The 14,909-nt window shown below is 39.3% G+C and overlaps 1 protein-coding gene across 4 annotated transcripts in view; it reads right to left on the bottom strand.

Moving 5' to 3' along the window:
• Positions 1–14,909, bottom strand: part of ANLN (anillin, actin binding protein) — a 46,809-nt gene that overhangs the window by 30,180 nt on the left and 1,720 nt on the right. For all 4 annotated transcript variants that reach the window (XR_007460053.1, XM_049641696.1, XM_049641697.1 and 1 more), the window contains exons 2-5: positions 9,978–10,131; positions 8,177–8,491; positions 3,613–3,998; positions 2,011–2,239 (exon numbers count right to left, since the gene is read on the bottom strand). Coding sequence is in view for 3 of the 4 variants with exons in the window: in XM_049641696.1 (XP_049497653.1) it covers positions 2,011–2,239; positions 3,613–3,998; positions 8,177–8,491; positions 9,978–10,131 (1,084 nt within the window). In the remaining variant the exon portion in view is untranslated. The remainder of the gene's footprint in view (positions 1–2,010; positions 2,240–3,612; positions 3,999–8,176; positions 8,492–9,977; positions 10,132–14,909) is intronic.

Below are 14,909 nucleotides of genomic sequence, written 5' to 3'. Positions count from 1 at the left end.
CAGGTCATGATCTCATGGTCCGTGAGTTCGAGCCCCACATCGGTCTCTATGCTGACAGACCTGACCCTGGAGCCTGCTTCGGAGTCTATGTCTCCCTCTCTGTCGGCCCCTCCCCCTCTTGTGCTCTGTCTCTCTCTCTCTCTCTCAAAAATAAATGTTAAAAAAAAAAAAAATTTAAGTAGAACAAATGGGGGGTGCCTGGGTGGCTCAGTTGGTTGAGCATCTGACTTTGGCTCAAGGTTCATGAGTTCTAGCCCCACATGGGGCTCTCTGCTATCAGCGGGCACTCTGCTATCAGCATAACCCACTTTGGATCCTCTGTCCCCCTTCTCTCTGCCCCTCCCTCACTTAATCTCTCTCTCTTTCTCTCTCTCTCTCCCCCCCCACTCTCAAAATAAATAAATAAACTTTAAAAAAAGAAAAGTAGAACAAATGGGATATATACCACCCCCATCATGAAGATGATAGGGTTGTACTATATGAAAAGAGGCTTATCTCTATCAGAAATCAGCATTTTCCTACAAAAGGCCAGATAGTAAATATTTTGGGCTTTGCAGGCCCATTTGGCCACTGTCATAACTACTCAACTCTGCACTGAAGCATGAAAGCAGCCACAGACAACATGTAAATAAATGGGCATGGCTATGTTCCAATAAAACTTTATTTGCAAAAACAGGTAAAGGGCACAATTTGACCCAAGACTCCACATGTCACTTCACACCATTATCTCTAACTAAAACCACTAAGAATAGGTGTGCCTGGGTGGCTCAGTTAAGCATCTGACTTCGGCTCGGGTCATGATCTCGTGGCTCGTGAGTTTGAGCCCTGAGTCAGGCTCTGTGCTGACAGCTCAGAGCCTGAAGCCTGCTTCAGATTCTGTGTCTCCCTCTCTCTCTGCCCTCCCCTGCTCATGCGCATGTGCACACACTCTCTTTCTCACTCTCTCTGTCAAAACAAATAAACATTAAAAAAAAACATTTTAAACAAAATCCACTAAGAAGACAAAGAAACATGTAAGTTAAATATCTCTGAGGCCTGATAATAAATTCTGGGCATATCCAATAGCCAAGAATAATAATAATAAAAAAAAAGGCTTCTTATCTATGCCATAAGTCTTCAGAAAATTGGGGATAACTAGTTCTATTCCATGTGGGGATTTTGCTATTGCTTCAAATTCTCATTTCAGCTCCTCTGGAAACTGACTACTGCTTTCCTAGCCCATAACGAATGGATTCCCACTGTTATCTCTCTCTACTTCTCTTTTATAATGAACTACTGTTTCCGAGAGATTGTATTTTTAAGAAGTTAAAATTTTGAACTGAAAGTCTTTCCAAAAGCAATTCTAATGGAAAAGAGTATTGTTCAAAGTAAATTATATCTCTATATATTTGAACCACGCTTTTTAGTCCTGGGTTTCTCAACCAACAGCATGTGGGGGTATGCCAGAAGGTTTAAGCCCCCACAAGATAAATACGGATTTCTAGGAACATCAATTTACTATAGGGAATTTCGAACTTCCACATGTATATACTCACACACAATATAACCACATACAAATATAATTAGGAGTGGAGTCATTTGTATACACCTCATTTTCCTTTGCTATCAGGGGTTATCTTCATATTTAAGTTTGGAAAGCATTGCTCTGCACACTTGGTTTTAAGAATGTTTCTCCATTATGCCCTTAAAATGTGATTTCCAGTTCTATACGCTTTGTCTCCATCAAAAAGTATGGAAGAAAGAAACTACATGGTCATTCTAGAAAAAAACCATGTCTAAGTTGTTAAAATGTAACAAGTTACATACTTTGACCAGTAACTGGACAAGTCTACACTAATGAATATTCATTCAATGAGTTAGAGCTGAATTTGAAGAAGTTCCATTTTATACATTCAGACACTTGCCATGGCAAACCACGAACATACAATTCATGACTGGACACCTAAAACGCTGAGAACAGACATTCTGAAAACAGTCAGCAGTAACTAGATTTTTAAAAAGATACATAACCTGGTGTTGCAGATTTGTCTTTAGATTGAGACTGCCGACATATTTCTCTATTTAATTCTTCTTTAGGCCCAACTGTCTGGGACACGGTTGACTTCCCAGTTGGTTTCGATACCTCTGTTTTCAGGAGACTAACAGGAGTTTTCTGAAGTAGCTCAGGATTTTGTACCTCACAATTTTTAGCTTCAGCAAGGGATACAGTAGAAGATTTCACTGGGGAAGAAGCAGCTTTCTGAAACATGATAACACTTAGGGTAAATAACAATATTCATAATATCTAAAGGTAGACTTAAAACAAGTTAAATTCTATTTGCTTAGTAGCCCTTAAGTAAACTTATGAAAAACAATTTTTCCCCCTAATAGATCAAACCATTTTGAAAGGTTTGACAAAAAATCAACTTAGAAAATGCTACTATTTGGGGTGCCTGGGTGGCTCAGCCAGTTAAATGACTCTTGATTTCAGCTCAGGTCATGATCTCACTGTTCGTGAGTTCGAGCCCCAAGTCAGTCTCCATGCTAACAGTGCAGAGCCTGCTTGGGATTCTCTCTCCCTCTCTCTCTGCCTCTCCCCTTCTTATGCTTTCTCTTTCTCTCAAAACATGTAAAAAGAATTTAAAAAAGAAGAAAATGGTACTCTTTAAATTATAATATATAATTTAGTCTGCATAATATATTGAGGAGTAATTTCATGTAAGGGATAGGGTCACTCCCTATTTTAAAAAACAATTTCTTCTATATTATCTCACTAGCACCTTTATAAATGTTAAGCATATTAGAGCACATTGCATATTTTTGGTATTTTAATTAAGTCAGTATTAATTTAACGAAATCATATGTATTTGATGGCTAACTATAACATATTAAGTGCTTTATGCAAAGCACTTTGCTGTGGGTTTTATACACATTGTCTCATTTCATCTTCCCAATAACCCTTTCTTTCCCATTTTACAGATGGGAAAATAAGGTTTTACAAGATTAATGTCTAAAGCCACATTTTCAATTACGTGGCAGAGCTTGGGTTGAATGCAACTCTATCAAATTCCCAAACCTGGCTCTACGTTTAAAAACAATGCACAGAAACATACTACTCTTTTGCTTTTCTGTTTTTTAAGATTGTTTTTGAAAGCTGTTGATGTAATTCATGTGCAAGGGAAAACTTTCAAACATTTCAAAAGAATATATGGTAAAATTATCATACCCACCCTTGACAATCTTGTTCAGCAAATGCCTTCGGAAGGCAACTTTAGCTACTAGTTTATTAAATGTCCCTTCAGAGAAATTTGATATCTTATATTTATACACATACATAAAGCATTCTGCAGAGAAAATAATTATCAGTTGCTCTCCCTGCTGACTAAGAAGAGGCTCCATCATTCCATTATTATTATATACCTTGGAATTGTATGAACTTAGTATAATTTAGTTGTCAATTACTAATTTATTTGGTATAGGCTACCAAATTTAGGATTTTTACTTTCTACGCCCCCAATTTCTAAAAATACATACAAACACCATGTATATAAGATACATACCTACACATACATACACATTATCACTCACAACCACAAAGAAAAGGTTTCCCAAGACTGATACTGCATGACTTACCACAGAGCTGGAAACTGTAGCATCATTCAAAGATGCGCCCACGGCACTCGAGGACGGAGCTTTATTCAAAGAGGCCTCACCATCCCTTTGGGAACAGCATGCAGCTTCCTGCTTGACACTGCTGCTATTGATCCTAGCAGATGCTCCACTTGCAGAGGAAAATTTGGATAAACAAGTGGTACCAGGCTGTTCTTGTGCACTGTTTTGCTTCGCAGATGAGTAATTTACATCGTCTTCCCACGAGCAAATAGTTGCGGCAAGGTTGGCCAGACGGCCCCTTCTACCAACTGCGGTTGCCGAGGCATCTGCAGGGGGTGGTTTGGGAGGCGAGGCAGCCCTTCCCTCTGATGGCATTGGTGACATGAGTGAGCTTTCGGGTATCTCGTCTGAAAATGTTTTCAGAAAAAGAGTAAGACCCATGTTCAAGAGTGACGCATATGTGTAATCCCAGGATCGCTCCACTCAGAATTTTAAGAAGAGGTTTGTAGAGGGGTGCTTGGGTGGCTCAGTGAGTTAAGCATCTAACTTCGGCCCAGATCATGATCTCACTGTTGGTGAGTTTGAGCCCTGCATCAGGCTCTCTGCTGTCAGCACAGAGCCGGCTTCAGATCCTCTGTCCCCCTGTCCCCCGCCCCATGTCCCTCCCCCATTTGCTTTCTCTCTCTCAAAAACAAATTTTAAAAAGTTTTAAAAAAATAAAGACGTTAGTAGGTTTCAGAACTAATAAAAAGCTCTCGTATGCATGAAACTACCAGCTGCTTAAATTTGACAATACCTTTTCAAATCAGAGGATACTTAATCCAAATTAAAACAAAAAGAAACCCACAAACTTCTTATACCTATTTTTTTTCAATTTTTAATGGATCATGAATGCCCGAAGGTACTGTACACTTAGGTTATATTTTTAGAATTAAATCATTTTGTTACACTACTGCACAATTTAAGCTTACAGATGCCACAGGTACTTTTTGTTTTAAAAATGGAGTAAACCAGTGCTGTACAATCGAACTTCCTGCAATGATGGAGACATTCCATATCCGTGCTATCTAGTAGAGTAACCAACCACTAGCCAGCCACATGTGGCTAGTGAGCACTTGAAATGTAGCTAGGGCAACTCAGAAACCTCATTTCATTTCATTGTAATTAATTTAAATCTTAAAAGCTACATATGGCTATTGTCTCCAGAATTGGATAGCACAGGGCTAGACAGCAGTGTTTTTCCACAGTTACTTCATTTTCCACAGTTACTTATCAATCTCACGTTAGTAATGGATAGCTGACGAAGGCCTGTACGCATTCCTCCTCTGTACAAACCCTTTTTGTCTCTGCACATAATTATGCTCAAGTCGGTCTCATCTTAAAGCTAAACACAAATACCCTCTCACCAACATATACCCCTCTGCAGCTGCCCCTCTTGCCCTGCACAAATATTCTCTCACCACTCAGCTCCCTTCAACCTGCCTCTGCCTACACCACAGGCCGCAAGTTGCGTTTGCTATTGTCACTAGATGCCAGTGCACACTCTGTAGGCCTTGTGTTTCTGCTGGTGACATCATGCTCTGCTAGTTCTGTCCTTGTGCCAGATCTTCCATGGTGTCCTTGCAACTACCGACCACTTCCATTCGGCTACCACCCAAGCACCCCAAATAACCTATCTGACGTTGAGACTGCCCCAAACATGTTCCTCCTCATCATGACCTCTTCCTCCTTCTCCCTTCACCTCCTCCACCATCCAGGCATCAAGTTCCAGAGATTGTCTCCTAAATCTTACAGATCTGGCCTCTCCCCTTCACTTCCACAGGCCTTCATCCCACACGTGGACTATAACACGAGCCTTCTAACTGATCCTCCTGCTCAAGTCTCTGCCCTATTCAGTCCCTCCTCACTTCTGATGCCACAGTGATCTCTCTACGACATTTGCCCACTTAAACTCTTCCAGTATGCCACCATCACCTCCTGGTTAAATTCCACATGCTCTGGACCCCTGCTGCTTTCTTCAAACCGATCTCTTGTTTTTCTACCAGAAAATACCTACTCTTTATGCACACAGTCTGTTTATGGTAACTCTGCTTTTTAGGCATTCTGTTGCTTCTGCCTAGGATACCTCCTCCACTGTCTGAAGCCAGTGGTCCCTCGGAGTCCAGGTTGATTGCCTCTGCCTCCTCCAGAAAGTCTTCCCTGAACCCCACCGCCCCTGCAAGACCCCTTTGCATACCTCTGTTGCTTTCCTGAGAATAAGCCCTGTCCTCTATGCAGATGACGGTTTTATTATCATGTTTTAGGAATGAGCTTACTGGCACTCTAGCTCTACTAACTGTTCTTGATCAGAAAAGAAGCTTCAGATAAGTTCTATTTTAGTATAGTTCCTCATTTAATTGGCTGCTACCCACATCCTGGATAACATTCACTAAATCATTCATCGCAAGTGCTTTATTCTCAAGTGTCAGTGCTTAGAATCAGACAGGCTATGCCTTAATGAGATTTATTTTCAAAGCTGAGGTAGGCATGTGTTAACATTTGCTTTCAAAATGTTCAAAATCACTGCTGCAATGCTTTCTGCTCTAGAATGTTGAGGGTCTTATCTGTTCTAAGCGTGGATTCTGTCACAGCCCTCTCTCCACTATCCATAAATACCTCCTACAAAACAGAAATGGGACATCCTTGTGTTTAGGAACATGTACCAGTTAGCCTCCTTGGGCACTGTAAAGCATGGTGAGCCCTGCCCACTACTAAGATAAATAGGCATAACAGACAATATGGAACATCTGTACTCTGTTACATGCCCCAAAATACCAAGTAGGTCAGGGCACCTGGGTGGCTCAGTTGGTTAAGCGGCTGACTTCAGTTCAGGTCATGGTTGCGTGCTTCGTGACTTCGAGCCCCATGTCAGGCTCTGTGCTGACAGCTCAGAGCCTGGAGCCTGCTTTGCATTCTGTGTCTCTCCCTCTCTCTGCTCCTCCCCTTCTCCCCACCCCCCAAAATAAATAAACATTAAAAAAAAAAAAAAAGCTAAAAGTCATCAGGTAAGTTATAGCAGGCAAGAGTTGAGCGCTAGAGTCAAACTACTGAGCTTGGAATTTTAGCTTCTAATTCTAGGCAGGCCTCTTGCTCTCTCCAAACCCAGTTTCCTCTTCGGTACCATGAACATAAAAGTGGGATGTATGTCATTAGATTTCTATAGGAATTAAATGCTATATTAGAACAAATAATGTTTAGAATGCCTAGCACTTTACACAGTATTTGCTCTTGAAATTACCATCACTGCCAAAAAGAATAACTTTAAATGCTCTACTGTCCAATACTTATCAAAATTTCAGACAAAAAGAATTAATATTTACGAAAGACTGCCTAAATCTGTGTAATGCATCCATTTCTTCAAGTCACTTGGTCTCAATTCTGTCTACGCATCAGAGTAACATACAGAGCTTAAAAAAAAAAAAAAAAAGACAAAAGCACACCCCAGGGCTCCACCACACTCCTGAGATTCTAATCCAACAGTCCAAATGTTTCCGTTACACGGCTCCAGGCCAAAAGCCAAAGCTAGAGGAACATTTCCTTGGGTAAGGCCCAGTTGCCAGTGAGCTGTCCACCTGTACTGTGCTGGCTCTCTTTGCAACTGTGCTTACTGAACTGAGCTTGGAGCCAGGCCGCGTGCCTACCTTGACAAACCTTACACATTTACTACCTTCTGCAGAGTCATCTTTCAGGACCCAGGAAAGAAAGTTCTCTTGGGTCTTAGTTCCGGCCATGGTCCTGCTTTCATCTTGTAAACAAACACCAGTCACGTAACTGATGGTGTTTCACCTCTTTGCATGGGCTGCTAGTAAGTTCAGAACTCTGGCAAGTGAGATGGACCTTAAAGCCTGTATTTAATAAAATAATTTTACCCTTCCCTTCTTTGTTTTTCCTTCCCTTCACCCTGGAATTACCTTATTTTTCTTGTTTTGTAATGTAGTTGTTTTTGTAAGTCATCTCAAGGCTTTTTTTTTGTAAGAAGATAAGAGACAAAATAGATCATAGAACACATAATCCTGCTGCATGACGGCTGATTTGATGTGACACTCTCCATCTGAGTATGAGCCCAGGTCACTTCACTGGGTCCCAGCACCTTAGCGTAACATGCTTTATAGGTGCTCAATAAGTGTGTAAGTGTTCTCTCCCCTCTATTAAATAGTACTGCATACTTTAGCCACTCAAATTTATTTAGTTAATCCATCAAATGGGATTTCTTGCATATAGAGCTGAAGATCAGCAAGGCTAATAATGCCAAGGTAAGTTTGTTCTCTATTGTTTTTAATTGAAAATATAAGATGATTCTGTCATAAGACCACGCTTTTGTGAGCTGGTCTAAGAACCTCATCAGCACCCACTTCAATGAGAACACAACCAACTTATAAATATGCTATTGATATACAAACCATTTGTAGGCAACGGATACTCAGGAGATAGATAAAACAGAAGCATTTATCTTTCGTGTGTTAACCAATAAATCAGATTTTCAACCTACCAAGTTGAGTCTTCTTGAAACAGATTTGAAGGACCATGCCATCCCTCTAATTCATACCTGTCATGTCATTATTATCCCAATGGCGCCGCTGCTCCGCCAGTCTTTGCATTCGTGTTTTCACTGAAGAGCCTGCCCTCGCTTCCAGTCTTGAGTTAAGCCCTGTCCTCACACCCGGCAGCGGTGCCGGGACAGCCTCGGCATCACTGACAGGAGCTGGCGTCTGTGGCTGCGCCCGAGGAGGCAGAGGACTTGGAGGACAGGCTTTTGCAGAAGCTGACTCCACTGGCTTTTCATTTTCCAAGTTAGAAACTTCTACTTCAGCGTTGTCAGAACAGCGTTTTTTTGATGGTGATGGTTTTGTACAAGATTTCTCTAGATTAAAAAGGACACCCCCCCCAAAAAAACATTCAGAAGTCTGCAATTTCTCATAGCCTAAACAACTTGCAGTAGGTATGTGACAAATTATTTTAAAAACATCATGTTTCTCTAGACTCTTTAAATGATTTTCCTTGCAACAAGAAATATGTAAAATTCTACTTTTAGTGACTTAGAAATCTGATATGAAAGATTTCTTTTTCAGCAAACATATAATTTCTAGTTTAAAACACCTAAATAAAAAGATGTTCAAATAATATTCTCCAGACATATGCCTGATACTTTATGTAGTCTTAAGACGCTAGGAAATAAAAAGTGCATACACATATAATAAGCAAATGTTTTGAATGATTTCAAAGATCACACAGCCCAATTACCTCATTTTTAGATAAGGAAAACCAAACGCAGAGCAATGATGTTACCTGCCTAAAGCAACACAGCTAAGGGTAGAAACAGGCTTTCTGTTTTTAAAACAATCTTTCGTGAACCATACCATATACGCGCAGTATATATATCATACACGCAATATATATATACAATATATACCATGTATGTCTGATATATAGGTCACATATGTGTAACATATATACCATGCATGTGTAACAAATCACATGTGTAATATGTATACCATATATATGTGATATATATGGTATTCCTTCCTTCAAAATGTATAAACATATGAAAATAAATTCCTATTCTATGGTTAGCTTACAAAGTTAACTGTGAGCCTGCTCCATGCCCCCATCTCTTGTACTATTGATTTTGCCTTCTGTAATGCTCTTTTTCTATTTGTATTTTTAAATTTATACTAAGGAAAATTATTATCTCCAGACTATTCCACACTCTAGGAAAACGCTAAAGCAGCCAGCTTACTGATGCAGGCTGGGGATGCCAGGATTTAGGAAAGAATAAGTTAAATTTCCAGGTGAGTTTAGGTTTGTTTATTTGTGTGTATTTATTTGTTTTTGTTTAATTCACTGGTTCTTAAATTAACAACCTATACATCGAGCCTAGCTCTAGAGAGCTGGTTCAACTGACAGAGGATGAGAATCCTCACTAAATATCAAGCATCTGAGAGCAGGTAAGCCTTTCGCTGCCCTACTCATGCCAGAGACACTATCTGAACTGGGTGGTCAGTTATTCTGGCATCGTTGGGGTGGATAAAGTCCATGCCACCACTGTGTAATTAAGTGTTCCACTGCTCCTTTACTTTTCTTCCCTTGGGGGTTTTAAATAACCTTAGGTTGAGGAAAATAAAATTCAACCAATTAATTTGAAGTATTTATTAGATACTCTGCTCTGGCCTGGTAGTTCTAGGCCTAATATAACAGACCTAAAATAGAATAGAAGGCTGATCTTTCCCCAGAGGCTATTATATATTTGTCTCCCAAAGACCTTGGTTTTTCTACACGCGCAATAAAATGTTTGGGGCTGATCTCCTTTAAAAGAAGCAAATTTTACTTTTCCCCACAAAGTCTTTTACCTTCACTACCAGGTAGAGGCTGTTGGTTACTTGCTTCAGTAAGTGGCTCTCTGGTTCTCTTAGCATGCATGGCAGACCTTGCTGCTGCTGTGGGCCTCTCAGCCATCTTTCTCTGAAGATTCTCTCGCCTGGCACGGGTTCGTTCAAGCAGTTTCTACATATATAATATATCAACATTAAAACACAAGTTTAGTCAAAAGTTCACAAAACTTGAAGCACCTTCTAAAATCACTAATTGCCATGTAGGATAACAGTTAAATACATTTCAAAAATGGGATCCTAAGTAATTAAGTCAAAATTCACCAAAGAAGCACCCCAATGTCAAAATTATTACAGGGGTGGCTCGGTCAGATAAGTGTCCAACTCCTGATTTCAGCTCAGGTCACGATCTCATGGTTCATGAGTTTGAGCCCCACATCAAGCTCCGCATTAACATTGCAGGGCCTCCTTGAGATTCTCTCTTTCTCTCCCTCTCTCTCTGCCCCTCCCCTGCCTGCTCTCTCTCTCTCTCTCTCTCGAAAATAAACACTAATTTTTTTTTAACTGTTACAGGTGTAATATGAATAAAATGTGTAAAGTTGGTTTATGAGATTTAAAATAACCAGAAATTTTTTCTGCTTTTCATCAAAAGGTAGAATCTATTTCCACACCCTCAAACTGGGCTGGCCTTATGATTTACCTTGACCAACAGAATGTGGCAGAAGTGATACGGCATGACTTCCAACCACAGGCCTCAGAGGTCTTGCGGTTTCTCTTTGCACTCTCTTGGAACGGTGCCATGAGGTGTAGAGACACCTGCCCAAGACTGCACAAGCCTGCTAGAGACACCTGGCCCAGCTGAGAGCTGGCATCAACCACCGGACCGATGAGTAAGGCCACGTTAGAGCATCCAGTCCCAGCTAATTTGCCAGATCACTGCAGACTCCTGTATGACCGCTGGGGACACCACCAGAAGCACAGCCTAGCTGAGCCCAACACAAATTGCTGAGCCACTGAATCAGGAACTAACGTGGTGGTTGTTTTAAGCACTTTGGTAGGGAGAATAACAGTCCCCAAAGATGTTCATTTCCTAATTCCCTGAACCTGTGAATGTATTACTTTACTTGACAAAAGGGGCCTGGCTGATGTGATGAAGAATCTTGAGATGAAAAGATTATCCTGCATTACTTAGGTGGGCCTAATGTAATCACAATTGTCCTTCTGAGAGAAAAGTCAGGAAGGTCAGAGAAGATGTGACAACAGAAGCAGAGCTTGGAGTGATGTGATTGGTGGCTCTGGAGATAGAGGAAGGGGCTACAAGCCAAAAAATGCAGGTGGCCTCTAGAAGTTAGAAAAGGTAAAGAAACAGATTCTCCTCTAGAGCCTCCAGAAGGAACACAATCCCGCCAACACCTTGATCTTAACCCTGTAAAATCCATCAGCCTTATGATCTTCAGAAAATAATAACTATATGTGATTTTAAGCCACTAAGAGTATGATAATTTGTTACAGCAACAAAGCTAATACAGCCACTAAGATTTGGTATAATGGTAAACAGCAAGAGATAATGGACATATTTACTTCTTTGAAAACCTGACATTTCCTAAGATGACAGGAAAAAAAAAAAAAAAAGCCAAGCTAAAAAAATCCCACATTTTATTTAATTGAATATCAATACATAATAAAATAATCTTGAGTTGATATCTTAACCATTCCATAAAATCAGGATTACTCTTTTCTTACCCTGAATCAATTAATGCTTCTATTTGAAACAGTGTAGTTGAACAAACACAAGATCCTATAAAACAATTCTTTCTCTTTCAAAAGTATACAACTAAAGGAGATATGAGAATTATTGGCTGGAGTTTATACACTGCCCTGCACACACAGATACAGTAGTTAACACAGACTAAGGAATTACACTCCCATTTGACCTTTTTAATTGCTTAATTAAAAATAGAATAATTATTCTTTAAAATTCCTCTGAGTGGGGCGCCTGGGTGGCTCAGTTGCTTAAGTGCCGAGCTTTGGCTCAGGTCATGATCTCAGTTAGTGAGTCTGAACCCCGTGTTGGTCTCTGTGCTGACAGCTCAGAGCCTGGAGCCTGCTTCAGATTCTCTATTTCCCTGTCTCTCTACCCCTACCCCACTCATGTTCTCTCTCTCTCTCTCTCAAAAATAAATAAACATTAAAAAAGATTAAAATTCCTCTGAATGTGCAAAAGAAGTGGAGCTAAATTTAGAGGAAGGCACAACTCTCCACTTTTCTTGGGAATGATTTCTCATTCAAAGAGTGACACTAAATCTAAATGCTATATCACTGAAAGTAATTTATGGGCCAAATGCCTTCCAAAACACAAGACATTTACCCTTTAAATAAAAGTCTTCAACAAACTCAAAAGCAGTATTGTTACACCAATTCATATATATATATATATATATATATATATATATTTTCCCCCCTAATAAAATATATCACTACCCAGATAAAAAAAACTAGCCTAATTTTCTTCATTCATGTACATGTTCACATTCCATTCCTGTCAGTTAGAATACTTGTGAGTCAGTGTATTTTCAGTTACTATGAGCAAGAGGTTGGTCACAAAAGAATGCAGCTCTGCCATTCAAACATATACAAGTACTCTATTGTCTACATTAGATTCAAAGATTTCAAAATCTATTAAGATAGGTAAGCAGAAGTTCCCTAATCTATAAAATAAAGGTCAAAGATTAATTTAAAAGAAATGTATCTAAGGGACAAAAACTCAACAGCTCAACAAATCTAAGTCCCTATAATAATGCATCAGGAATCCAAGGGTTCTTTATTTATAAAGTATATTCCTTCAAATATCACACCTTCTGCTTTAAATAATAAAGGCATTTAAAAAAACTGCAATAACTAACGAAACCAGGAAATAAGACATTCCATGTGGATGAATGTAAAATAACTAAAGCTTACAGTCCTTAAGCAATTTCTGCCACACATACACCTCAAATCATTAGACAAAAATCTTTTTAGGAGGTATTGCTTATTTCCCTGCCTTCTTAAACAAGAGGCTCAATATAAACTAACTCATTATTTTCAATATGCTCTAGCAGCATCCTTTCCAAGATCAATACAGAGATTTTCATTTAATTCTGAAAAATAAGAGAAATTCCATTCAGACTAGTAACAGCATGTTCATTTATTTATTGCACAAGAGAAGATGTTTTACAGAGTATTTTAACTGTAGCTTTTCTCTTTTAAGGGTCCTACACAGAAAGCTCTGACTCAGCACGGCCAGCCATGGGGTTCCCTATGACGGTCTTAGGGAATGGCCATCCCCCATGAGATCTTCAAACTAAGAGGCTAACGCTAATGTTATGAGCATTAAGTTTATGGTTTTACATTCACCTAATGGCAAGCACAACAGCACCAATATTTATGTAAGTACTTTCAGTGTCTGCACACAAAATCTCATTTCATTTTCAAAATTTTGCTTGGCAGGTTCTGTTTTTACTACTGTTTTCACAGATGAAGAAACCCAGGTACAGGTTAAAAAACAAGCCATAAGTCTCATAGCTAAGTGGTAAGGCAGGATTCAAACCCAGACTCCAGAGTTTGAGCTCTTAACCACTTGGCTATAAACTCTCTTTTGATTAAACCCAATGACTCTTTTTAAAGAACTTATTGTCAGGAGCACTAACTTCATATCAACATAACTTTCTAAACGTTATCAGCTGATCATAATAATAAACAATAAACATCTGCCTTAACTGCTTGTTCATCCATGAACCAAGATGGCTTCTTTATTTCTGGTTCTTCCAGGAAGAATATAGAAAGATATTGCCCTGTGGACCCTGCCTAGATCCTGATTCAAACAAACTGCAAAACCATGACACTTAAGGAAATCTGAATATTGATAGAATATTTGATATTAAGGAATTGTTGATTTTTTAGGTATGATAATGGCACTATGATTTTTTTAAGTCCTTAGTGTTTAATGATAAATACTGAAGTATATATATATATATATATACATATATATGTGTGTATATATATACACATATATATGTGTGTGTGTGTGTGTGTGTATGAAATTATATAATCTCTAGAATTTGCTTCCAAATAATTCAGTGGGAGGGATTAGAGGGGAGTACAGTGAAACAATACAGTCATGTGTTGCTGGGTGATGAATCCATGAGGAAACATTACACTTGAGTAATTTGAAATTTTCTACAAGAAAGCAAAGAATATGGCTAAAATGTTCTAATAGTTACTGTTGTACATAGTTATTTGTTTGTAAAATAATTTGCACTGAATGGCTCTCTTTATTATTTCAGCAGAATGTTATTGGATGTGCTTGATGTTAGGATGTGCTTGATGTTTCAGAGGGAAACATCCCTCTGAATAGGAAAGAACAGGCCTGCATTCATGAAGCTCACATTCTGGCAGGAAATATATTCAACAGGTAAGAACAGTGCAGGGAGAGCACTGCAAAAGGTGATCTGCCCCCTGAAGAAGGGAAATCCAAGTCCGAGCTGGAGGTTACATCAGTTTGCCAGGTGAAAGAGACAGGGAGAGGAAGAGTGTGCCAAACAGCACTGGTGACAGCAGGGAGAAGCAATGCACAACAGCCTTGTTTAAGAAAAGAAACTTTAGGATGGTTGTGGCTTTCTCAACCAGAGTTATCAAGAGAATTAGCCCTAATGCCCTGACATGAATGTAATGAATTAACATTTCTCCTATGCTTATAGGATGGCATGGTGATGAATCACCTTTGGGAAAATTAACAAAATAGCCTCTCAAATCATTTTCTGTGTTCTGTGGTTCTGATAAAGAACTCTGGTTGAGAAAGTCATTTTAACTTAGTTTCAGTCCTTTTCAGACAAAGAACTGCACCAGTTCACTTCCCTGTGCAAGAATGTTATGAATGCTATAATTAAGCACCTACTCCCTGAAACCATTTCAAAT

Source organism: Panthera uncia, chromosome A2, assembly GCF_023721935.1.
Source record: "Panthera uncia isolate 11264 chromosome A2, Puncia_PCG_1.0, whole genome shotgun sequence".
Classification (NCBI taxonomy): domain Eukaryota; kingdom Metazoa; phylum Chordata; class Mammalia; order Carnivora; family Felidae; genus Panthera; species Panthera uncia.
The sequence above is the reverse complement of the archived record's forward strand: the minus strand, read 5'-3'. Positions and strand labels throughout refer to the sequence as shown.